Here is a 26,862-nt window from a genome sequence, read left to right as displayed (position 1 = left end):
TGCTGGTCATTAATTGTTTGATCTATATCTTATTGATTTTATCCTCACAAGTACATTATAAGGTAACTATTATTCTCCTTTGATCAAAAGGAAACTCAGATTCAGGAAAATTTACCTGCTCAAATTCATATAGCTTTCCCCCTCCCAATGTTTTTGAGATATAACAAACAAAAATCACACATATTTAGTTTGTATAATAGGATTTTTTAAGGAGAACAATATGATGATTTTAAAATACGTATACATTATGAAATGATTACCAAATCAAGTCAATCAATGGATCCATCACCTAACAGTTATCATTTCTGTGTATGTGGTTAGAACACTTATTTGTTTTGAGTATTTGATATAGTATTATTACCTATAATTACCATATTGTATATTAGAGCTCAGAATTTTTCATCTTTTAGCTGACAGTTTATTCCCTTTGACCAGTATGTCCTCATTTCCCCCACACCATATCCCCTGGCAACCAGCATTCTACACTCCGGTTCTATGGGTTCAACTTTTTTTAGATTCCACACATAAGTGAGTGAGATCACATGGTATCTGTATTCCTGTGTCTGGCTTATTTCACTTAGCACTAAGATGCTTCTTCACTTTCATCCAATATACCTCAAGGCAAATCTCTTTACATGAATACTCATTCATTCCTATGCTTTTCACAGGTTTGTTGTGTGCCAATCATGGGGATTACAACAATAAAAAAGAAAGTCATTATATCTAGAGACCACATTGTCTAATGGAGAACACAGTTATGAAAATTTATGAATTACAGTGCAGGATGCTGAGACAAAAATATGAATGAATAACTTCCAGCTGAAGCACCAAAGAGGGAGACCTGCACAGGGCCTGGGGGAGTCACAAAGAGTTCAAAAATGAGGTGACACTTGAGCCAGGTGTTGAAGGATGAGTTAGAATTTTCCATGTGAAAGATGGGAATAAGAATCTTCAGGCAGAAAGATCAAGGTGTACAAAGACCCAGTCTGGAAAGAATCTGAAATCTCCTGTGTCTCGAGTAGCAAAAGATGAAATGCAAAAGGGAGGTTAGAACCAAAGTATGAGGCACCTCATGAGCTCTGCTAAGAATACTGCATTTACACTGGCAAAGAGGAACCCAAAGAGGTCTTTCATTAGGGGACTGACAAAATCAACATTGATACTGAGAACAGAAGGAGACTGATGAGTTTAGAGAAAAAGAAACTTGACAGGAGGCACCATGCTGTCTACCTCTGATGCTTCTTAAATCTGCCTCCTCATCAATATCCTCCATATTATTGTCAACCAGAAGCAAGTTTTCAATTGAAAAAATAAGTTTTCCAGACATTCTTACACCTTTTTTTTTACTATGCTATTTATCTGTTTCCAATCTATCATTACTGCTTGAGCCTCTGAAATCTGACTTGGTCATCAACACCTTTTGTTACCCAGTCTCCAAGGGTCTACAGTGACCACTTGACAGACCCAATATTCTTTCCACAGTCCTCATCCTACTTGCTTTCTGTGCAGTATTTGATGCTGTGGATCTATCCTGTATTTAACTCCCATGATACAATACCTTTTTGGATTATTAATACCTCTTTGGCCATTTCTGGGTTTTTTTTTTATTAATTCTTTGACTTTTTTCTTCTAGTCCCAATAGTCTTCATTTTCTTTTATGCACTTAAGGAATCTTGTTATTGCTATGCAGATGATATCCCAATTCATATTTCTAGTCCTGATCTTGCTTTCTGGTTACCACAGAATATTTCCACTCAGCTGCAGTATTACCCCTATAAACACGACTTGCCCATGGATGATTCAACCTCCATTTTCCCCATAAACCTAATATTCCACTTTGCCTGAACTCAAATGCTTGGCTAAATCTGGAACTTTGTCTTCTCATCATTTCTTATAATTTATATATAGTTGTACTGAAGAATCAACTTTTCAAAAGTTAAGCTTTATTCCTCTATTCCTCCTATTACTATCACTATCCAGGCCTTTGATTCATAACACATGGTCTATGGCAATAATTGATTAAAAACTTACTGCCTCCAGGGACTTCCCTGGTGGTCCAGTGGTTAAGAATCTGCCTTCCAGTGCAGGGGACACAGGTTCAATCCTTGGTAGGGGAAACTAAGACCCTACATGCTGCAGGGCTACTGAGCCTATGCACCACAACTAAAGAGTCTGTGCACCACAACTAGAGAAACCTAAGCACTGCAATGAGAAGCCTGGACATTGCAACTAGAGAGAAGAACCCATGTGCCACAGTGAAAAGCTCATGTACCTCAAGGCAGAGGCAATACAGCCAATTAATTAATTAATTAAACAATAAAACTTACTGCCTCCAATTTCCTCCTTTCCATAAATCACAAATTTTAGATGTCTCAAATCCATCCAACTGCTTTCTTCCCCAAGATCATTACCTCCTTCCATACTAGAAAACCAGACTGCTTCTTGACTGTTATAGCCCCATCACTTAAAATATAGTCGGCACTCAACATTTGCTGAATGAATGAATATATGACTCTTTTGGAATAATAAGAGTTTGTTTATTTGCCTGGTGCACAGCAAGCCAAACACTGAGACAATGAGGTTTGCAGCAGAGAAAGGGCTTCTTCCGAAAGCAGCCAAGTCAGAAGAACAGGGAAAAGTCTTAGATCTGTCTCCCTGAAGGCCAAGGGGCTGGGGATATTTAAGGGATAAAAACTGAGGCATGGGGAGCAGCATGGGGAAAGGCAATGGCAGACATGAAAAAGGGGAGGCAGTTTTTCTGAGTAGATGCAACCAAGCCACAGGCTTCTTTGTCGGAGACATGCTCAGAAAATAGCAGCACTAGCCTGCCATGAGGGTGGAGATTCTGGCCCTCTGACATCAAAAGGTCACAGAGTCAATATTTGCACATGCCCAGAGAGGGGATCGGAGGTCTTAACCCGTCTCAGTGATCTCAAGCTGGAAGTGGACACAGCTGACTCCAAGTTCCTAAAAAACAACTCGGGCAAACATCCTATTGCTCCAGTTATGTGACTCTTGGAGGACATGGAAACTTTTATAAAAAACAATCAAAGCAAGGCTAACCAGTAAGGGCAGGTCACAATTCACCATTTGTCTAGGGTAAACTGACAACTACCCTAGGTTTCACCTCAGTCACATTAGCTTATAACGTTTCAATTTAGGGACTTTCTATGTTTTCCAGAGAACCACAAGATTCAAATGTAAGATACGAACATATTAGAATATGGCTTTATGTTACAAAAGCATACTTTAATTCACATAATGATTTCTTCATATAATTGGAAATGTGAATCAACTTACTAAAAAGCTTTGTATATTTATGCATAAGTAGAAATGTATACCTGTCTTGTTGCTATACTATCTCTATGGTAGAATCATGGACTTACCAACTACAGACTTCTGAAAATAAATTTAGATGTTTATACATCTGAAACCTAAAATCCATTAATCTTTTTAAATTTTCACATACTAGTTCCATCCCCATACACACACACACACAGACACACAGACACACAGACACACACACACAAGAAAAAAACATTGGTGGATTTCCCTATTAGACCATGAAGGTGGCTCTCCAGAATAGTGGAAAGCTCTCTTAGTACACTACCTTCTTGATACACAGATGACTAGACCCAGAAAACTGCGCTTTTAAATTCAAAATAGTTTGGGGGAAAACCTAAAAAGCTAAATAAATATCTTGCAGAGACAACAAAAACACTGGAGAATTACAAAATGCGTTATTTGTAAGCTGGTGAAAACTGAATACAAAACTTTACAAAGAACTTCCCCGGTGGCTCACTCCTTGGAAGAAAAGTTATGACCAACCTAGACAGTATATTCTAAAGCAGAGACATTACTTTGCCGACTAAGGTCTGTCTAGTCAAGGCTATGGTTTTTCCTGTGGTCATGTATGGATGTGAGAGTTGGACTGTGAAGAAGGCTGAGCGCCAAAGAATTGATGCTTTTGAACTGTGGTGTTGGAGAAGACTCTTGAGAGTCCCTTGGACTGCAAGGAGATCCAACCAGTCCATTCTGAAGGGGATCAGCCCTGGGATTTCTTTGGAAGGAATGATGCTAAAGCTGAAACTCCAGTACTTGGGCCACCTCATGCAAAGAGTTGACTCATTGGAAAAGACTTTGTTGCTGGGAGGGATTGGGGGCAGGAGGAGAAGGGGACGACTGAGGATGAGATGGCTGGAAGGCATCACTGACTCGATGGACGTGAGTCTGAGTGAACTCTGGGAGTTGGTGATGGACAGGGAGGCCTGGCGTGCTGCGATTCACGGGGTCTCAAAGAGTCAGACACGACTGAGTGACTGAACTGAACTGAACTCTCTGGTGGTACTAGTGGTAAAGAACCCACCTGCCAATGCAATAGACATAAGAGACAAGGGTTTGGATCCCTGGGTCAGGAAGATTCCCTGGAGGAGGACATGGCAACCCACTCCAGTATTCTTGTCTGGTGCATGTGCCTGGTGCCATGTGCAGAGGAGCCAGGAGGACCACAGGGTCACAGAGTGTCAGACATGACTGAAGAGACCTAGCACGCATGCACCAAGCATCCATATAACATAAAAGTTTTTGAATGAGTTTATCTCAATATCATAGCAAAGCTTCCCAAAGCTGTTTTTAAATTATGGTTGTTTCTGAAGTATTCTTCTCCAAGTACTATTTTCCTCAATGTCCTTTTTTTGGGGGAGTGGAAGGTGCCACACCGTGTGGCATACAGGATCTTAGTTCCCAACCAGGAATCAAACCCAGGCTCCCTGCAGTGGAAACACAGAGTCCTAACTACTAGACCACCAAGGAATACCCCCAACATCACCAAAAATTTTTAAAAGGAAATTTAGGACTATTATCCACTAGAGTTAGTTTTTAAATTATTAAATTTAGTTTTTGTATTTTACTGTTGTGAAATATTTCAAATATGCCCAAAAGTACAGGAGTAGAAAAGGACAGAAAATAAAATAACATAAATATTTATGTGCCCTCACCCACTCACATTTTTCATAACATCTTAGCATATTTGCTTCATATTTTTAAGAAACAAAATCTTACGAACACAAAGCCCCTTTTGTACCTCTCCTTGACTTTATTCCCCTTTTTATTCACATCAGAAATAACCACCATCCTAGGTCTTGTGCATCTCTCTGCTCATGTTACTGCACTCATATTACATATGTGTGTGTCTGTTTGAACAAATCCACCACCGGCATTATAAACTATCATGCTGTGTATTTTTAACCTGTATACTGCAACTTGATTGAACATTTTAATTTCAAGATCTATACATATGTGTGCATATAGACTTGGCTCATTTATTTTATCCATTGGGCACATGCCTGTATGAATATTCCACAACTTATCTTTTCTCATACTAATGATCCATTGTATCCAATTTATTACTATTGTACACATTGCTTCAATAGAACCTTACACATTTCTCTGTTCATATGGGATGGATTACCTACAATATATATACAGAGATAGAACTGCTGAGTTATAAAGTAGGCACAAGAAATGCTGAGTCATAAAGTAGGCACATTGTCAGCTGCCTTAGATTTTGCCAAATTGCTCTTCAGTGTGGTTGATGTCAATTTCTGCTTCTACCATATTCTCACCAATTTTTGTTACTGTCAGATGCAACTTTTGCCAATCAGATAGAGGTAGAATGGAATCTCATGGTTACTTTAAGTTGTATTTTTTCCCAACTAGAGAAGCTAAGCATTTTTTCATAGACTTTTTTTTTTCCTTTTGGTTCTTTCCTCTTCATATTCTTTGTCCTTTTTCAGTCGAACTGTTTTTCTTTCCTTATGGACTTATATGAATATTTGCAAAGTCTACATACAAATCTTTTACTAGTTACACACATTGCAAATTTCTTCTCCTAAACTGTAGCTTGTCTTTTGGCTTCTCAGTATTTTATTTTTTAATATAGAAACTATTAACTTTAACGCGGACAAATCATAATTCTTGTCCTTCAAGGTTTTTGCTTTCTATGTTGGTTTAAGAAGTACTATTTAGCTCATAAATTTGTCATGAGGAATTAGAAGAATTAATACTTTGAAGGTATTCAGAACACTGTAATGGTACAAGTGCTACACAATTGTTAAATAAATAAAACTATACTAACATTTCTGGGGAGGCAAATTGTTGGCAGGAAGAAGAGGAAAGTAGAATAGATATCAAAGGAACAAAAATGTGGTACAGGGCTACATTCCATAAATGTATTACCTATAGGAAATACCTCTTTGGACAAATCTGAGTAAACCCAAACCAAACCAGTGGGATTCCATAAGAACCAGGCTGGAGTCTGCAATGCAGTAACTATAAACAGGCCTGTGACACTTCTATAACCCACAGAGAAACAGCTGGAATTTGTTGGTTGCGTTTCTACCGTAAACAGAATCACAGATTTAATATTTCCTGTAATTTCCTTAGACCTTATTTCCTCTTAGGAATTTATCTCTACATATTACTGATAAATTATGGTTTAAGATCTTTTTTTTTTTTTTGTCCTGCTAGCATTCACTAACTCTCTTCTTTGTCTGCATGTCAATCCACAAGCCACACAAAAGATGGTGAAAGCATCCATCCAGGGACCCCTATTACTGCCTTCTAGTGCAGGGTCATGATGGAATGTTCAAAGAGCTTGCTCTTAAATACATCAGGTCACTTAACTAAGCTGCTCAGGCTCTATGTCTTACAAGTCAGATTATTACCTCATTAATAATTCCTATCCATACTAATGATCACAGTTCCAAAATATGTTCTGCTTTGCACAAATTTTAAGTAAAGAGTAAGTCGTATATTATAATGGTTTGGACTGACCAGCATTGCTGTGACTGTCCCTACAGCCTCAGCAGCATCATTGCAAACATGATATAGGAAAGTTGCCCATGTTGCCAGTGTCCAGTTGCTCATACCAGGGTGGCTGATATCAAAAAATAAGCCTCTTAAATCAAGATCTCTTTGTAAAAAGCTACTAATAAGCAATATATAATTGTTGTAGAAAATATTTAAATGTCAATAGACACAAAAGAAGAAGCAAAATCAACTATAACCTTATTATACAGAAATAATGTGAAAAGGAGTACATCAAGGCTGTATATTGTCACCTTGTTTATTTAACTTATATGCAGAGTACATCATGAGAAACACTGGGCTGGAAGAAACACAAGCTGGAATCAAGATTGCCAGGAGAAATATCAATAACCTCAGATATGCAGATGACACCACCCTTATGGCAGAAAGTGAAGAACTAAAAAGCCTCTTGATGAAAGTGAAAGAGGAAAGTGAAAAAGTTGGCTTAAAGCTCAACATTCAGAAAATGAAGATCATGGCATCTGGTCCCATCACTTCATGGGAAATAGATGGGGAAACAGTGTCAGACTTTATTTTTTGGGCTCCAAAATCACTGCAGATGGTGACTGCAGCCACGAAATTAAAAGACGCTTACTCCTTGGAAGGAAAGTTATGACCAACCTAGATAGCATATTCAAAAGCAGAGACATACTTTGCCAACAAAGGTCCATCTAGCCAAGGATCCAGTGGTCATGTATGGATGTAAGAGTTGGACTGTGAAGAAGGCTGAGCGCCAAAGAATTGATGGTTTTGAACTGTGGTGTTGGAGAAGACTCTTGAGGGTCCCTTGGACTGCAAGGAGATCCAACCAGTCCATTCTAAAGGAGATCAGTCCTGGGTATTCATTGGAAGGACTGATGCTGAAGCTGAAACTCCAATAGTTTGGCCACCTCATGCGAAGAGTTGACTCATTGGAAAAGACTCTGATGCTGGGAGGGATTGGGGGCAGGAGGAGAAGGGGACAACAGAGGATGAGATGGCTGGATGGCATCACCGACTCTATGGACATGAGTTTGAGTAAACTCTGGGAGTTGGTGATGGACAGGGTGGCCTGGTGTGCTGTGATTCATGGGGTTGCAATGAGTCGGACACAACTGAGCGACTGAACTGAACTGAACTGAATGTTGATTTATGCATATCATTGAGCATTTTATATGAATATATTTTGAAAAAATTTAAGGGATCACAATTTTTTTTCCCTTTTTACTTTTTAAACTACATATAACATAAAATTTACCATCTTAACCATATTAAGTGTACAGTTCAGTGACATTAAATACATTCACATTTTTGTGGGGCCATCACAGCCATCTGTCCCCAAAATTCTTTTCATCTTGAAAAACTGAAACTCTATATCTATTAAATTATGAATCCCCATTCCTCCCTCTCTCCTAATCTCCTGGCAACCATTACTATACTTTTGGTCTCTACCATTTGACTGCTCTAAGTACCTCTTATAAGTGGAATCATACAGTATTTGCCTTATAATGTCTTCAAGATTCATTCACATTGTAGCATATTTCCTTCCTTTTCAAGACAATAAAAATTACAAAACATTGCTGAAAGAAATTAGACACAAATAAATGGGAACACCCCATGTTCGTGGACTGGAAGACTTAATATTGTTAAAATGTCACCTACAGTTCAATGCAATCCCTACTAAAATCCCAGCGATGTTTTTTGCAGAAATAGAAAACCCAGCATAAAATTCATATGCAATCTCAAGAGACCCTAAATAGCCAATTTTAATGTTTTTTTTTTCATTTTTTTTTCTGTTTTATAGGCATATCTCTATGGCATGTTTTCACTGCCTATAGAAATATTTTTCTTTTTTTCCATTTTTTAATCTCATAATAACTTTGCATAGGATTTGATCTCAGTACTTTTCTCAACTTTTTTTTAAGGTAAAATAAGTTTTCCTGAACTTTTAGCAGGTGACTTAGCTCAAATAGCTTCTAACATCATAGAAATCTCTCCTAGGTTTGTGTGTGTGTGTGAAAGAAATATGTGGTAGTTTGCTTTCCCAAATTACCTTGCTCTATTCTCCTCTGTCACTTTTACCTCTATCATCTTTGTCTTTAGCTCTCTTATCCATAGTTAGCGTGAGTCACTCAGTCATGTCCGACTCTAACCCACCAGGCTCCTCTGTCCATGGAATTCTCCAGGCAAGAATACTGGAGTGGGTTGCCATTCCTTTCTTCAAGGGGTCTTCTTGACCAAGGGATCAAACCTATCTCCTGCATTGCAGGTGGTTTCTTTGAAGTCTGAGCCACCAGGGAAGCCCCTCTCTTATCCATATCCTGCTCATTTTCCTATTTCAAAACCCTGTTTTTAATATGTCTACACTGAATTTAATTTAAACTATTGAACAAAGGAAATTTTCAAATGAAGTATGAAAATCTATTGCTTCAAAAATCTACCCATTTTCTCATCTGATTTCTTCCATGAATAGCCTTAGGAAAAGGAACATTATTTTTACTGTACACAATACACTAACATGACAATGACATAAAGAAAAAGTTATAGGCTATAAAATGCTATTTTATTTCAAAGGATCTCAGAGGTGGAATGAGTTTTACTGGCAATTTCCTCTAACTCTTAAAACCCAGAAAAGTGGTCATTTAACGTGATTTGGCAGGTATACAGTAGAGAAGACGGTTAGCCAGGGAGGACAGTATTTTCAGAAGCAACTCACCTCACATTTGGAAATCTCTTAATAGGAATTCCAGTGTTCCAATCTTTCTGTTATTTCTCATTCTTACTAGTTCCACTCACACTAATCTATTTTCCCTGATTCTAAGATTCTTTCCAGGTAAGAACCAGTACTATAAATTTTAAAGGAAATGTTCAGATATATCCTAGAATTTGCCCCTGGAAACTTCCACCTATTGATCCTCCGCAAATCCTGGGGAGCCTCATGCAATGTTCTTCCCGATAACAGTCCTTCAATATGTTAAAAGAACAGTTATGCTTTTCCAGAAAGTCTTCTTATATAAGCTATATACACCTACATCCTTTACCTATCCCTCAGTATGGTATATGTAAATAACTTAAGCAATCTATAGTCCATACATCAACAAAAGAAATATTTCATTCAAAGGGGAAAGATGAAAATAAGTAAACAGAGGGAAGCATGCTCAATCCCCTTAAAATTTAAGAAATACAAGCTAAAATATTTTAGGTATCATTAGCTACTCTAAGAAGCAGCAAAAATTAATGGTTATATACTACTGTGGTATTATAAATTAATTCAAATTTTCTTGAAAACAACTGGTTAAGAAATAATAAAAACTATAAATCTGTTCATTCAGTTTGAATGATTCCATTTGTACAGTAATAACCAAATTAAAGACTTCAAAAGCAGCAAAACATTTTATATATCTTAAATGTCTAAAGAATTGCAAAATACCTTCATATACTGCAGAATATTTATATAACAGATTAGCACATGAGCAATTTAAAGTAAATATATAGCCAATACACACTAAGCACTTTATACAATATACACAAAAATACTTAAGCAAATGTAAAAACAGAACTCACAATTATATGTGCATATAATTATATCTAATTGTGTATATACATTAACAAAACTGCTGAAACAATTTGGCAAGATATAAATAGAACTAAATGTTCATCATATTCTCTTTCAAGATTTTCAAACCCTTACCAACAATAACAACAACAAAAAGAAACAAGCAGATTTGATTAAAGCATTTTCATGGCTTCATAGAGCATATGGTGATCTCCACTAACTTTAAGTACTATAGGACAGGAAGTGAGTCTGCCTTACTCTCTGTTGTAGCTTTTTACCAGAACAGAGTCTGACATTTGATAGTTGACATTTATATGACATATACTATGTGCCAGACACTGTTTTAAGCACTTAACATAGAATACACATTTAATACAACAATCCTACACCATAAATACCATCATTGTTCCCATCTGATAGATGAGGAGCCTGAAGCACAGAGAGGTTTTAGTGACTTGCCAAGATCATACCATTAGTAAGAGTTAGAGCCAGGATTAGAACATAAATTCCATGAACTCCAAAATCCAAGCTCTTCCCATCTTCTTCCAACACTCTATCACCTTAATAAATAAGGAAGTAAGTAATGAAAGGTGACTGAATGTACACCTATCTGGATGACTGGATGGATGGATTGATAGATCAGTGGATAAATGAGTTATTCTCAACCCATTTAAAACAGAGAGTTAAATGACTCTTTTGGAACCTGGGAAAGAAAACTTATATATTGAGTACCTTCTTCACTTTGGCATGTGCTAGGTGCTTCCATAACTTAACTCACTAAATCATAGTAATAACTTTGTAAGGATGCATGATTATTGCCCATTTTTGAACATGGGGAAACTGGATTTTGTTCATTTGGTGTTAAATCTTGGAAAAGTAACCCTGGGACTCAAAATGTTGTTTGGAAGAATGGGAGCTCCATATATATTTGTTGAATGAAGGACTTTAAAGTACTTTTTCTTTTTAATACTTACAGGAGGAAGTCATGAGTATTAGATAACCAGTATAGTTTTCCTAGAGGAAAATCATCCTAAGCCATCCTCATTTTCTTTTTTGATTGGGTTCTAAACAGCGTTGTGAGGGAAATAAAATGGGCAAAGTATTCCTGGATTTCAAAAAACTTCTAACAATGTCATTCAAAATATCTTTCTGGATAAGATGGAGAAAATAGCAGATCATATAATGAAATAATTGTGTGAATTGGAAGCCAGTAAAGATATGACAAAAAAGTTCAGTTTCAATCATGGGGAGTAAAGGTAGTTACTCTTGTTGAATTTAAATGAGGGCCCAGAGGATGTCATTGATAAGATTTGTGGATAATTGGATACTATCATTATCAGATTTATGGAAACTTGTAATGACAGTAATCAAGTTGGTTTAAATGCAGCCAATTTTATTTTAAACAAAATTCTTAAAAAATTATATAAGTTCTAAAATAATAAATGCACAAAGAGAAACAAGGTTTAATAGCAACCAAAATTTTTTTAAAGTTTCTTCTGTGTTTACTTAATATGGGTCAATAGGACATGCTGCCAAATAAGACTGAACACTTGAACTTCATCAATAGAACTCTATTACTCAAAACAAATTAACTACCATCTTACTAACTGCTTCCTGGCCAGATTACTAAAATGAAGCACAAGCTGGAATCAAGACTGACAGGAGAAATATCAATAACCTCAGATATGCAGATGACACCACCCTTATGGCAGAAAGTGAAGAACTAAAGATCCTCTTGATGAAATTGAAAGAGGAGAGTGAAAAAGTTGATGTAAAACTCAACATTCAGTAAACTAAAATCATGGCATCCAGTCCTATCACTTCATGGCAAATAGATGGGGAAACAATGGAAATAGTGAGAGACTTTATTTTTCTGGGCTCCAAAATCACTGCAGCAGGTGATAGCAGCCACGAAATTAAAAGACGCTTGCTCCTTGGAAGAAGAGTTATGACCAACCTAGACAGCATATTAAAAAGCAGAGACATCACTTTGCCAACAAAAGTCCATCTAGTCAAAGCTATGGTTTTTCTAATAGTCACGTATGGATGTGAGAGTTGAACTGTAAAGAAAGCTGAGCACTGAAGAACTGATGCTTTTGAACTGTCGTGTTGGAGAAGGCTCTTGAGAGTCCCTTGGACTGCAAGGAGATCCAACCAGTTAATCCTGAAGGAAATCAGTCCTGAATGTTCATTGAAAGGACTGATGCTAAAGCTGAAACTCCAAAACGTTTGGAGTTCTTCACCTCCTAATGTGAAGAATGGACACACTGGAAAAGATCCTGATGCTGGGAAAGACTGAAGGCAGGAGGAGAAGGGGATGACAGAGGAGGAGATGGTTGGATGGCATCACTGATGTGATGGACATGAGTTTGAGTAGGCTCCGGGAGTTGGTGATAGACAGGGAAGCTTGGTGTGCTGCAGTCCATGGGGTCACAAAGAGTTGGACATGACTGAGTGACTGAACTGAACTGAATATTTAACAAGTGTTTGCCATATGCCAGGCAACTGCTGCAGGCCCTACCTACATTTGCTCATTTAAGTCTCTCAACAATTACAGAGGAAGGATTATTATTAACCCCGATTTACAAATAAAAAAAAAGAAACATGAAAGCCACACATTTGCCTAATATCTCACAACTAATAGGATGCGCCAAGTATTGAAAGATAAGCAGTCTAATTGGTGCTTCAACTTATCTCAACCATGATTCTATTCAGTCTTTCTTACCCCCTTACAACAACATTTGCAGAGGCTGTAGACACCCACTCAACATGCCCTTAACCAACATGAGTTCTAAAGCAGCTAAGGACAGTTCCAGCCTGATGACAGCTGCCTACCCCAAATGCTTGTACCTGTTCTTCACATGTAGGCTTTTCTAACACCATGTAATAAAGCAAAGAGGAATTAAGAGTTTCTTGATGAAGGTGTAAGAGGAGAGTGAAACAGCTGGCTAAAACTCAACATTCAAAAACTGAGGATCATGGCATCTGGTCCCATTACTTCATGACAAATAGATGGGGAAACAGTGGAAAGAGTGACAGCCTTTATTTTCTTGGGCTCCAAAATCACCGTGGTTGGTGACTGCAGCCATGAAATTAAGAGATATTTGCTCCTTGGAAAAAAAGCTATGAAAAACCTCAACAGTGTATTAAAAAGCAGAGACATTATTTTGCCAACAGAGGTCCATATAGTCAAAGCTATGATTTTTCCACTAGTCACCAATGGATGTGGAAGCTAGACAATAAAAAAGGCTGAGTGCCGAAGAATTGATGTCTTCAAACTGTGGTACTGGAAAAGGCTCTTTAGAGTCCCTTACACAGCAAGGAGATCAAACCAGCCAATCCTTAAAGAAATCAACCCTGAATACTCACCAGGACTGATGCTGAAGCTGAAGCTCCAATGCTTTGGCCACATGATGCAAAGAGCCAACTCATTGGAAAAGACCCTGATGCTGGAAAAGACTGAAGGCAGGAGGAGAAGGGGACAACAGAGGACGAGATGGTTGGATGGCATCACCAATGCAATGGACATAAATTTGAGCAAACTCTGGAGATGAGGAAGCACAGGGAAGGCTGGTGTGCAACAGCTTATGAGGTCACAGAGTTGGACATAACTGAGCAAGTGAACACCGCTACCACTATGTGAGTTTGCTGGGCTCCACTGTCCTCTGCCTCACTTTCCTCCTTAGTGATTGTGTTTCTTGAGATCATTTCCCTAATAAATTACTTGTACCCAAGTCCCTGGATTAGGGTCTGATTTTGGGGAAAGAGTGAAAATCGACATTTTAGGAATCAGCAAGACAAAATGGACTGGAATGGTTGAATTTAATGCTCATCAGATGAGCATTATATGTACTACTGTGGGCTAGAATCCCTTAGAAGAAATGGAGTAGCTCTTACAGTCAACAAGAGTCCAAACTGCAGTACTTGGGTGCAACCTCAAAAAAAACCAAAATGTTCTCTATTTATTTCCAAGGCAAACCATTCAATATCACAGTAATCCAAGCTTATGCCACAACCAATAATGCAAAAGGAGCTGAAGTTGAACAGTTCTGTGAAGATCTACAAGATCTTCTAGAACTAATGCTGAAAAAAGATGTCCATTTAATCATAGGGGACTGGAATGCAAAAGTAGGAAGTCAAGATATACCTGGAATAACAGCCAACTTTGGCCTTGTAGTACAAAATGAAGCAGGGCAAAGGCTAACAGAGTTTTGTCAAGAGAATGTACTGGTCTTCGCAAAAACCCTCTTCCAACAACACAAAAGAAGACTCTACACATGGACATCACCAGATGGTCAATACCAAAATCAGAATGATTATATTCTTTGTAGCCAGAAATGGAGAAGCTCTATAGCGCCAGCAAAAGCAAGACCAGGAGTTGACTATGGCTCAGATCATGAACTCCTCATTGCCAAAATCAGACTTAAATTGAAGAAAGTAGGGAAAATCACTAGACCATTCAGGTATGACTTAAATAAAATCCCTTACGATTATACAGTTCAGTTCAGTTCAGTTCAGTTCAGTTCAGTGGCTCAGTCATGTCCAACTCTTAGTGACCCCATGAATTGCAGCATGCCAGGCCTCCCTGTCCATCACCAACTCCCGGAATTCACTCAGACTCACGTCCATACAGTTGGTGATGCCATCCAGCCATCTCATCCTCGGTCATCCCCTTCTCCTCCTGCCCCCAATCCCTCCCAATAACAAAGTCTTTTCCAATGAGTCAACTCTTCGCATGAGGTGGCCGAAGTACTGGAGTTTCAGCTTCAGCATCATTCCTTCCACAGAACACCCAGGGCTGATCTCCTTTAGGATGGACTGGTTGGATCTCCTTGCAGTCCAAGGGACTCTCAAGAGTCTTCTCCAACACCACAGTTCAAAACCATCAATTCTTTGGCGCTCAGCCTTCTTCACAGTCTGACTCTTGCATCCATACATGACTCCTGGAAAACTATAGCTTTGACTAGATGGACCTTTGTTGGCAAAGTAATGTCTCTGCTTTTGAATATGCTAAGTTGGTCATAACTTTCCTTCCAAGGAGTAAGAGTCTTTTAATTTCATAGCTGCAGTCACCATCTGCAGTGATTTTGGAGCAAAAAAATAAAGTCTGACACTGTTTCCACTGTTTCCCCATCTATTTGCCATGAAGTGATGGGACCAGAGGCCATGATCTTCATTTTCTGAATGTTGAGCTTTAAGCCAACTTTTTCACTCTCCTCTTTCACTTTCATCAAGAGGCTCTTTAGTTCCTCTTCACTTTCTGCCATAAGGGTGGTGTTATCTGCATATCTGAGGTTATGGATACTTCTCCCGGAAATCTTCATTCCAGCTTGTGCTTCTTCCAGTCCAGCGTTTCTCATGATATATTCTGCATGTAAGTTAAATAAGCAGGGTGACAATATATAGCCTTGATGTACTCCTTTTCCTATTTGGAACCAGTCTGTTGTTCCATGAACTTCCCTGGTGGCTCAGACGGTAAAGCGTCTGCCTACAAAGCGGGAGACCTGGGTTCAATCCCTGGGTCAGGAAGATCTCCTGGAGAAGGAAATGGCAATCCACTCCAGTATTCTTGCCTGGAAAATCCCGTAGATGGAGGAGCCTGGTAGACTATAGTCCATGGGATCACAAAGAGTCGGACATGACTGAGTGACTTCACTTTCACTTTCAAAGGATAGTGTAGGTTTAATACAACACAATGCTGCAGAATTTCTGGATATGATTATACAATAGAAGTGACAAATAGATTCAAAGGATTAGATCTGATAGATAGAGTGCCTGAAAACTATGTATGGAGGTTCCTGACACTGTACAGGAGGCATTCATCAAGACCATTCCCAAGAAAAAGAAATGCAAAAAGGCAAAGTGGTTGTCTGAGGAGGCCTTATAAATAGCTGTGAAAAGAAGAGAAGTGAAAAGCAAAGAAGAAAAGGAAATATATACTCATTTCAATGCAGAGTTCCAAAGACTAGCAAGGAGAGATAAGAAAGCCTTCCTCAGTGATCAATGCAAAGAAATAGAGGAAAACAACAGAATAGGAAAGACTAGAGATCTCTTCAAGAAAATTAGTAATACCAAGGGAATATTTCATGCAAAGATGGACACAATAAAGGACAGAAACAGTAAGGACCTAACAGAAGCAGAAGATATTAAGAAGAGGCGGCAAGAACTCACAGAAGAGCTATACAAAAAAAGATCTTCATGATCCACACAGGCACAATGGTGTGACACTCACCTAGAGCCAGACATCCTGGAATGCAAAATCAAACAGGCCTTAGGAAATACCACCAAGAACAAAGCTAGTGGACATGATGGAATTCCAGTTGAGCTACTACAAATCCTAAAGATGATGCCGTGAAAGTGTTGCATTCAATATGCCAGCAAATTTGGAAAACTCACCAGTGGCCACAGGACTGGAAAAGGTCAGTTTTCATTCCAATCCCAAAGAAAGGCAATGCCAAAGAATGTTCAAACTACCGCACAATTGCACTCATCTCACACTCTAGTAAATTAATGCTCAATATTCTTCAAGACAGGCTTCAACAGTACATGAACCGTGAACTTCCAGATGTCCAAGCTAGATTTAGAAAAGACAGACAAACGAGAGATCAAATTGCCACCATTCATTGGATCATCGAAAAAGAAAGAGAATTTCAGAAAACAACTATTTCTGCTTTATTAACTATGCCAAAGCCTTTACTGTGTAGATCACAACAAACTGTGGAAAATTCTGAAAGATATGGGAATACCAGACCACCTGACCTGTCTCTTGAGAAATCTGTATGCAGGTCAGGAAGCAACAGTTAGAATTGGACATGGAACAACAGACTGGTTCCAAATAGGAAAAGGAGTACGTCAAGGCTGTATATTGTCACTCTGCTTATTTAACTTCAATGCAGAGAATACCATGTGAAATGTCAGTTGGATGAAGCACCAGCTGGAATAAAGATTCTTGGGAGAAATATCAATAACATCAGATATGCAGATGACACCTTCCTTATGGCAAAAACTGAAGAAGAACTAAAGAACCTCTTGATGAAAGTGAAAGAGGAGACTGAAAAAGTTGGCTTAAAGCTCAACATTCAGAAAACTAAGATTATGGCATCCAGTCCCATCACTTCATGGCAAATAGATGGGGAAACAAAGGAAACAGTGACAGACTTTATTTTTCAGATTCCAAAATCACTGCAGATGGTGAGGGCAGCCATGAAATTGAAAGATGCTTGCTCCTTGGAAGAAAAGCTATAACCAACTCTATTTTAAAAAGTAGAGTCATTACTTTGCCAACAAAGGTACATCCAGTCAAAGCTATGGTTTTTCCAGTAGTAGTGTATGGATGTGACAGTTGGACTATAAAGAAAGCTGAGCGCCGAAGAATTGATGCTTTTGAACTGTGGTACTAAAGACTCTTGAGAGTCCCTTGGACTGCAAGAAGATATAACCAGTCTATCCTAAAGGAAATCAGTCCTGAATATTCACTGAAAGGACTGATGCTGAAGCCGAGTCTCCAATACTTTGGCCACCTGGTGAGAACTGACTCATTGGAAAGATCCTGATCCTGGGAAAGATGGAAGGCAGGAGAAGGGGATGACAGAAGATGAGATGGTTGGATGGCATCACCAACTCAATGGACATGAGTTTGAGCAAGCATCAGGAATTGGTGATGGACAGGAATGCCTGGCATGCTATAGTCCATGGGGTCACAAAGAGTTGGACATGACTGAGTCACTGAACTGAACTGAATCTGAACCTAAGATACAACTTAGATTGAATAAGAGGTTAGTGAATCCTCTAACTTTAAGTATTTATTTAATTTAATTGCTTTACAAATTTAAACAGTTTATATTTTAAAGCATACCACAGACATCTCTGGCATTAATAATATATTCCTTGTTCTATGTTATGAGCTATACTGGAGCATGACATGGAGGAAAAGAAAAGGTGCTGGCATGACTTTCCTCTAGGCCACAAACCAAACCTAAATGTAGCTGAGAAAGAAAAGAAAGGGAAAATAATAAAATATTGGAAGAGGAATATGAAGGAGACAGGAATGTTTAATTTACCCATTATAACTCAAGTAAAATTTAGGTCTTATTCACCCCATCACTCACTCATAGACTTCCCAGTGCCAAATTATAAATCTGGCTCATTCTCAAGAATGTTTCTGAAAGGGAAATTCTTTAATTTATTTTCTTTTTTGATATACTCACAGGAAGTTATTGACAGCTAGAAATGTATGAAATGTTCCCTTGGTATCTCTAATTTTCTTGAAGAGATCTCTAGTCTTTCCCATTCTGTTGTTTTCCTCTGTTTCTTTGTATTGATCACTGAGGAAGGCTTTCTTATCTCTCCTTGCTATTCTTTGGAACTCTGCATTCAAATGGGTATATCTTTCCTTTTCTCCTTTGCTTTCCACTTCTCTTCTATTCACAGCTATCTGTAAGGCTTTTGTTACTAAATTTGGATATCATACTCATAGTCTTCTAATATGAAGAGTGTTTTCAGGAGGTGATAAAAAGTGCCATTGATAAATCAGTAATGCTAGGGTGCTGCTATCTTAGAGACTGAACAATTTAGACTTAGAAACACTCTGAAAATGGGAAAAACAAAGGCTACTTAAGGAGGTATCCTAAATGCAATCTTTTTAGCAGTCTTATTACACTGGAAAGTAGTATTTTGATCATCAAATGTCACATTCAACTGCTACTACTGCATGAGAAAATGAGGTAACCAATTGTACTGCTCTTCATCCTGTTCACAGCACCAGTTGTATTGCTGTTCACACTGTCCACACTGTTCGCTGAACGCAGGGTAGGCAAGGGGTGAGCTAAGAGGCCAGAAGAAGATGCGAGGAGCCATAGGAAATGCAGACACATTTATTCTCTCAGGCTGGCACAGCAGCTGTAGCAGTAGACATAACATAGTACATAACCACACACAGCTTCTCTCCTGGCTGACACAGCAACCATAGCAGTGTTCTCTCCAGGCTGAAGCAGCAGCCATAGCAATATTCACGCTATATTCTCTCCTCTCTTGGCTGACCCAATGGACACTTCCCTGAGGCGGCAGTAATTCCTGCCGCTTTATAGATGAAGCTCATACAGGCATATTGCACACAACCCATGACCAAGGAAGTACCTTGTGTAGCACATGCACAGTGTTATAAGTGATCTCAGCTGTTACATAAACCTCATGATAGGCATGTGCAGTGCTATAAATGATCTCAGCTGTTACATAGTCATTATTTACCAAATGTGGGGCAAGAGAACCTAAACACACCATCTTGGCTAATTTGCTCTCTCCCCACACCAATTATCATATTATTGACATTTCTCAAATGCACAGCTCTTGTATGTACATGTTGCTTTAAGATGCTTTATATGGTTACAATTAAAATAAGTATGTAAGTTTTCTTGAACAATACAGTAAACAACTTCAAAAGGCATGCGTAAATTGTTTGTAGATTCTGCTACTTATGGCAGAAGTCATTGGTAGACTGCTTTATCAAAACATTCTCTTTCCCAATGAAAAATGAAAAGTTTTATAGCACACAAATAAAATACATGCTCCTTTTTCTGCTTACCAAGTTTATACTTTCCATCTCCATATGTAAAAGCAAGGAAAATATACAACCTTTTCAAAGAATGTATAAAGGAGAAACCTACAACTGAAAAAAGTAAAATGTATAAGACATTATAAAAATTTATTAATTTATCCACAATAACACAAAAGCTAAAAAAGTATCAGAAATACCTTTAATTTTGATATCACACAAAATGAAATTAAGAACAGAAACTAATTGACAGGAAGAATTTCATTAAATAGCGTAAACTTCTTACATTTAATCTGACCTCTACAGGTCTGTGCTGTTCTTGGTCCTTAATGACTTAAAGCTTATAATAAAATCACTGGTAAGTCTACCAACTAGGTCAATTTGTTACAATATTGCTTGTTTTATGTTTTAGTGTTTTGACCACAAGACATATGGGATCTTAGCTCCCTGACCAGGGATTGAATCTGTACTCCCTGAATTGGAAGGTGAAGCCTTAACTACTGGACCATCAGAGAAATCCTTATTTGTATATATTTAATTACTGCTGCTGCTAAGTTACATCAGTCGTGTCCGACTCTGTGCGACCCCATAGATGGCAGCCAACCAGGCTCCCCCGTCCCTGGGATTCTCCAGGCAAGAACACTGGAGTGGGTTGTCATTTCCTTCTCCAATGCAGGAAAGTGAAACATGAAAGTGAAGCTGTTCAGCCATGTCTGACTCTTCGCAACCCCATGGACTGTAGCCTACCAGGCTCCTCCATCCATGGGATTTTCCAGGCAAGAGTACTGGAGTAGGGCCAAATACTTTTTATATATTAATTTCACATGAGGATTTCAGCTTTTATGAATTATTTCTTCAAGTTAAACTATTGTAGGTTTTTTACTGATCTGTCTATATTCCTTGTAAAATAACTACCATTATCTGCAGTTATTATTGGAAACAGTTTCCCTACTTTTTTTTTCAATTTATTTATAGTGTTTTAACACTTAGAGTTGTTCTAATATATATTAGTGATTGTCCTCTCCAGTAACTTTTTAATAATCTATCTAGTAAACTTATTCTCAATATAAATTTTAGACTGTATTAAATTCCAAAACTAACCTTCTTGAAATGGTATTTGGAATTTTGTTCAACTATTAGTAATGGGGAAATTTGACAAATTTACAATATTTAGTCTTCCAAGGCAAGAAATTTTTTTTTTCAGGTAAATCTCATATATCTCATTACTATTTTTTTCCAGGTTTTTTGTATTTGATGTTGCTGCTATTGACCATGTAAGGAATCTCTCCTTCATTACATCTTTGGATTAAATAGGAAAGTACTATTTTCTATACATTGACTTTGTTTTTCATCACATGGTTAACTCTGCTAGTTGTAATTTTCCTTAAAAATATTATTCCTTTAATATAACAGAAATATAGATCAATGGAACAAAATAGAAAGCCCAGAGATAAATCCACACACCTATGGACACCTTATCTTTGACAAAGGAGGCAAAAATATATAACGGAGAAAAAACAATCTCTTTAACAGTGGTGCTGGGAAAACTGGTCAACCACCTGTAAAAGAATGAACTAGAACACTTTCTAACACCATTCACAAAGATAAACTCAAAATGGATTAAAGATCTAAATGTAAGACCAGAAACTATAAAACTCCTAGAGAAAAACATAGGCGAAACACTCTCTGACATAAACCACAGCAAGATCCTCTATGACCCACCTCCCAGTGTAATGGAAATAAAAGCAAAAATAAACAAATGGGATCTAATTAAACTTAAAAGCTTTTGCACAACAAAGGAAACTATAAGCAAGGTGAAAAGACAGTCTTCAGAATGGGAGAAAATAATAGGAAATGAAGCAACTGACAAAGAATTAATCTCAAAAATATAAAAGCAGCTCATGCAGCTCAATACCAGAAAAATAAACGACCCAATCCAAAAATGGGCCAAAGAACTTAACAGGCATTTCTCCAAAGAAGACAGACAGATGGCTAACAAAGATATGAAAAGATGCTCAACTTCACTCATTATCAGAGAAATGCAAATCAAAACCACAATGAGGTACCATCTCATGCCAGTCAGAATGGCTGCTATCAAAAAGTCTACAAACAATAAATGCTGGAAAGGGTGTGGAAAAAACGGTACCCTCTTATAGTGTTGGTGGGAATGCAAACTAGTACAGCCACTATGGAGAACAGTGTGCAGATTCCTTAAAAAACTGGAAGTAGAACTGCCATACGACTCAGCAATCCCACTGCTGGGCATACACACTGAGGAAACCAGAATTGAAAGAGACACGTGTACCCCAATGTTCATCACAGCACTGTTTACAATAGCCAGGACATGGAAGCAACCTAGATGTCCATCAGCAGATGAATGGATAAGAAAGCTGTGGTACATATACACAATGGACTATTACTCAGCTATTAAAAAGAATGCATTTTAATAAGTTCTAATGAGGAGGATGAAACTGGAGCCTATTATACAGAGTAAAGTAAGTCAGAAAGAAAAATATCAATACAGTATATTAATGCATATATATGGAGTTTAGAAAGATGGTAGTGACAACCCTATATGCAAGACAGCAAAACAGACACAGATATAAAGAACAGCCTTTTGGACTCTGTGGGAGAAGGCGAGGGTGGAATGATTTGACACGATGGCACTGAAACATGTATATTACCATATGTGAAATAGATGAGCAATCCAAGTTCGATGCCTGAAACAGGGCACTCAAAGCTGATTCACTGGGACAGCCCAGAGGGATGGGATGGGGAGGAAGGTGGGAGGGGGGTTTGGGATGGGGAACATATGTACACCTGTGGCTGATTCATGTCAGTGTATGGCAAAAATCACCATGATATTGTAAAGTAATTAACCTCCAATTAAAATAAATTAATTAATTTAAAAATTATTCACTTAATATAATATGCAGTATTATTTTTAATACTTTCTTCATAAATCCTTTTAGTAAACTACCTATAGTTAGTAGTACATATTCAGAAACCAACTTTATTTTCTCTCCCAATTTCCAACTCATTCTCTAAATTTAGTATTTACCAAACCCTGGATAAAATCTGGAAAGGTCCAACAGCTTTTCCAATCTGTCTTAGGTAATGAAATTTTGTTCCAGTATTAAAATAAGCCATCCAGTCCAAGAAATACATAATTTCCACTCTAGTGTAATACAACAGTAAAATTTAGAACTCCTACACAAGTTCAAGTCCTAGATTTTCTAACTTTAATACCCAAGATAAGCTCTACTTAATTGTAGGGTAGTGTAATGCAGTGCGTATTCTTTCAACATAAAATTATATCTGATACCATTTTAGTACCTATTTCTCTAAATTAGATTAGATTATCTGATTTCCCAAGCTGTATTCCAAGGTACACTAGGATCACTTGATGTGTTAATAGGAATTGGGATTAGTGGAGTAAGAAGGTGAAAAACTTTTTCTGGCCACGTAAGTTTGGAAATCACTGCTTGCTACATTTTTCCAAAGAGAGTCATAATACACATTAATAAATTATTTGTCTTCAACTTGAATGTGAACTGGCCTCATGACTCATTTTGAATAATTAAATGTGATGGAAGAGACACTGTACAAGTTCTAGAGCCAACACCTCAAGAGGCCTTGTTGCTTCTGCTTTTGTCTTTTTAACTAGTGTTTAAAGATCACCATGTAGGAAAGAAAGCCTCTCTAGCTTGACAGGTGAAAAAGATGAGGAAGAGATCCAAGACACTCCTTGCAGCCAACAGCCAACCCCAATCAGTCAAATGAGTGAGGCCATCCTAGTCTTTCTAGCCCAGATAACCATCTAACTGAAAACATCCACATAAACGGGCTCCTCCAAGTCCAGCAGAACCACCCAGTCAACCCTCAGAATTGCCATAATAATAATAATAATAATAAATCATTGATGTTTCAAAACAAGGGCTTGAAAACTATGACCAACGGAGCACATTTAGTCCACCTCTTCTTGTACAGCCCTTGAGCTAAAAATGAATACCTTACGGAACTAGGAAAAGAAGGACAAACTGAGCCCAAAGTTAAAGAAGAAAGAAAACATTAAAGATTAGAACAGAAATAAATGAAGGAGAATAGAAATAATGAAATTAACCTCACTTATAATAGAATCAAAAACAACAAAATATTTAGAATAAATTGGCATGAAGAGGAGAAAGATCTCCACTATGAAAATTATAAGGTACTGATGAAAGAAGATAATAAAAACACAAATAAACAAGAAAGTATTTCATGTTCATGGATTAGAAGAATTAATATTGTTAAAATGTCAATACCGTCAAAAGCCATCTATAAATTCAACTCAAATTCTATCAACATCCCAATGACATTTTGTTACAGAAGTAAAAAAACACTTCTGAAATTTATATGAAACCACAAAAGACCCTGAGTAGCCAAAGAAATCCTGACAAAGATCAAAACAGGAGGTATCACACTTCTTGATTTCAAGCAATGCTATAAAGCTGTAGTCATCAAAACAATTTGGTACTGGCATTAAAAACAGACAAATAGACCAGTGGAATAGAAAGGAGAGCCCAGAAATACACCGGAGTGTATATGGTCAATTAATACTTCAAAGGTGAGCTAAGAATACTCAATGAAAAAGAGACAGAGTTTTAAATAAATGTAACTGGATATTCACATGTAAAGGAATGAAACTGTGCCTGTATCTTACACCACTCACAAATATTAGTTTAAATGAATTAAAGACTTAAATGTAAGATCTGAAACCATGAAAGTTCAAGATGAAAACACAGAGAAATAAAGCTCCTTGACATTGGTGCTGGCAATGATTTTTTTTGATATGACACCTAAACTACAAGAAACAATATTGAAACAAACAAGTGGGACTGTATCGAACTGCTTCTGCACAACGAAAGAAACCATCAACAAAGTGAAAAGACAACCTATGGAATGGGAAAAAAAATTTGCAAACTATATACATGAAAATGGGTTAATATTCAAAATATATAAATAATTCATTAAATACCAAAATCCAAATAACCCAATTTAAAAAAATAGGCAAAGAGCCTGAATAGATATGTCTCTAAAGAATTCATACAGATGGCCAAAAGGCGCATGAAAAGATACTTAACATCACTAGTCACCAAGAAAATGCAAATTAAAGCCACAATAAGACATCAAGTTATGCTTGTTAGAATGGCATCATCAAAAAGAAAGAAATGACAAATGCTGTCATAGCTGTGAAGAAAAGGGAACACTTTTGGACTGTTGGTGGGCTTGTAAATTGGTAAGCTCTATGGAAAATGCTATGGAGGATCCTCAAAAGGTTAAAAATAGAAATACCACAGTTCAGTTCAGTTCAGTTCAGTTCAGTCACTCAGTCATGTCCGACTCTTTGCGACCCCATGAATCACCGCACGCCAGGCCTCCCTGTCCATCACCACTCCCAGAGTTCACTCAGACTCACGTCCATCGAGTCGGTGATGCCATCCAGCCATCTCATCCTCTGTCGTCCCCTTCTCCTCCTGCCCCCAATCCCTCCCAGCATCAGAGTCTTTTCCAATGAGTCAACTCTTCGCGTGAGGTGGCCAAACTACTGGAGTTTCAGCTTTAGCATGATTCCTTCCAAAGAAATTCCAGGACTGATCTCCTTCAGAATGGACTGGTTGGATCTCCTTGCAGTCCAAGGGACTCTCAAGAGTCTTCTCCAACACCACAGTTCAAAAGCATCAATTCTTCTGCACTCAGCCTTCTTCAAGTCCAACTCTCACATCCATACATGACCACAGGAAAAACCATAGCCTTGACTAGACGGACCTTAGTCGGCAAAGTAATGTCTCTGCTTTTCAATATGCTATCTAGGTTGGTCATAACTTTTCTTCCAAGGAGTAAGCGTCTTTTAATTTCTTGGCTGCACTCACCACCTGCAGTGATTTTGGAGCCCAAAAAAGTAGAGTCTGACACTGTTTCCACTGTTTTCCCATCTATTTGCCATGAAGTGATGGGACCAGATGCCATGATCTTCATTTTCTGAATGTTGAGCTTTAAGCCAACTTTTTCACTCTCCTCTTTCACTTTCATCAAGAGGCTTTTTAGTTCCTCCTCACTTTCTGCCATAAGGGTGGTGTCATCTGCATATCTGAGGTGATTGATATTTCTCCCGGCAATCTTGATTCCAGCCTGTGTTTCTTCCAGTCCAGCGTTTCTCATGATGTACTCTGCATATAACTTAAATAAGCAGGGTGACAATATACAGCCTTGATGTATTCATTTTCCTGTTTGGAACCAGTCTGTTGTTCCATGTCCAGTTCTAACTGTTGCTTCCTGACCTGCATACAGATTTCTCAAGAGGCAGATCAGGTGGTCTGGTATTCCCATCTCCTTCAGAATTTTCCACAGTTTATTGTGATCCACACACTCAAAGGCTTTGGCATAGTCAATAAAGTAGAAATGGATGTTTTTCTGGAACTCTCTTGCTTTTTCGATGATCCAGTGGATGTTGGCAATTTGATCTCTGGTTCCTCTGCCTTTTCTAAAACCAGCTTGAACATCAGGAATTTCACAGTTCACGTATTGCTGAAGCCTGGTTTGGAGAATTTTGAGCATTCCTTTACTAGCATGTGAGATGAGTGCCATTGTGCGGTAGTTTGAGCATTCTTTGGCATTGCCTTTCTTTGGGATTGGAATGAAAATTGACCTTTTCCAGTCCTGTGGCCACTGCTGAGTTTTCCAAATTTGTTGGCATATTGAGTGCAGCACTTTCACAGCATCATCTTTCAGGATTTGAAATAGCTCAACTGGAATTCCATCACCTCCACTAGCTTTGTTCATAGTGATGCTTTCTAAGGCCCACTTGAATTCACATTCCAGGATGTCTGGCTCTAGATGAGTGATCACACCATCGTGATTATCCGGGTCA

The 26,862-nt window shown here is 38.0% G+C and overlaps 1 protein-coding gene across 3 annotated transcripts in view; it reads right to left on the bottom strand.

The window, feature by feature from the left end:
• SUGCT (succinyl-CoA:glutarate-CoA transferase) overlaps positions 1-26,862 on the bottom strand; it is a 777,817-nt gene that overhangs the window by 441,914 nt on the left and 309,041 nt on the right. Inside the window, exon 12 of one of the 3 annotated variants that reach the window (XM_018046996.1) lies at positions 19,983-20,066. The exons of the other annotated variants lie outside the window; for them this stretch is intronic. Within the exon in view, the coding sequence (XP_017902485.1) occupies positions 19,988-20,066 (79 nt within the window). The 3' untranslated portion in view covers positions 19,983-19,987. The remainder of the gene's footprint in view (positions 1-19,982; positions 20,067-26,862) is intronic. 3 annotated transcript variants of the gene reach the window in all.

The sequence above is a fragment of the Capra hircus genome, chromosome 4 (genome assembly GCF_001704415.2).
Source record: "Capra hircus breed San Clemente chromosome 4, ASM170441v1, whole genome shotgun sequence".
In the NCBI taxonomy this organism is placed as follows: Eukaryota; Metazoa; Chordata; class Mammalia; order Artiodactyla; family Bovidae; genus Capra; species Capra hircus.
The sequence above is the reverse complement of the archived record's forward strand: the minus strand, read 5'-3'. Positions and strand labels throughout refer to the sequence as shown.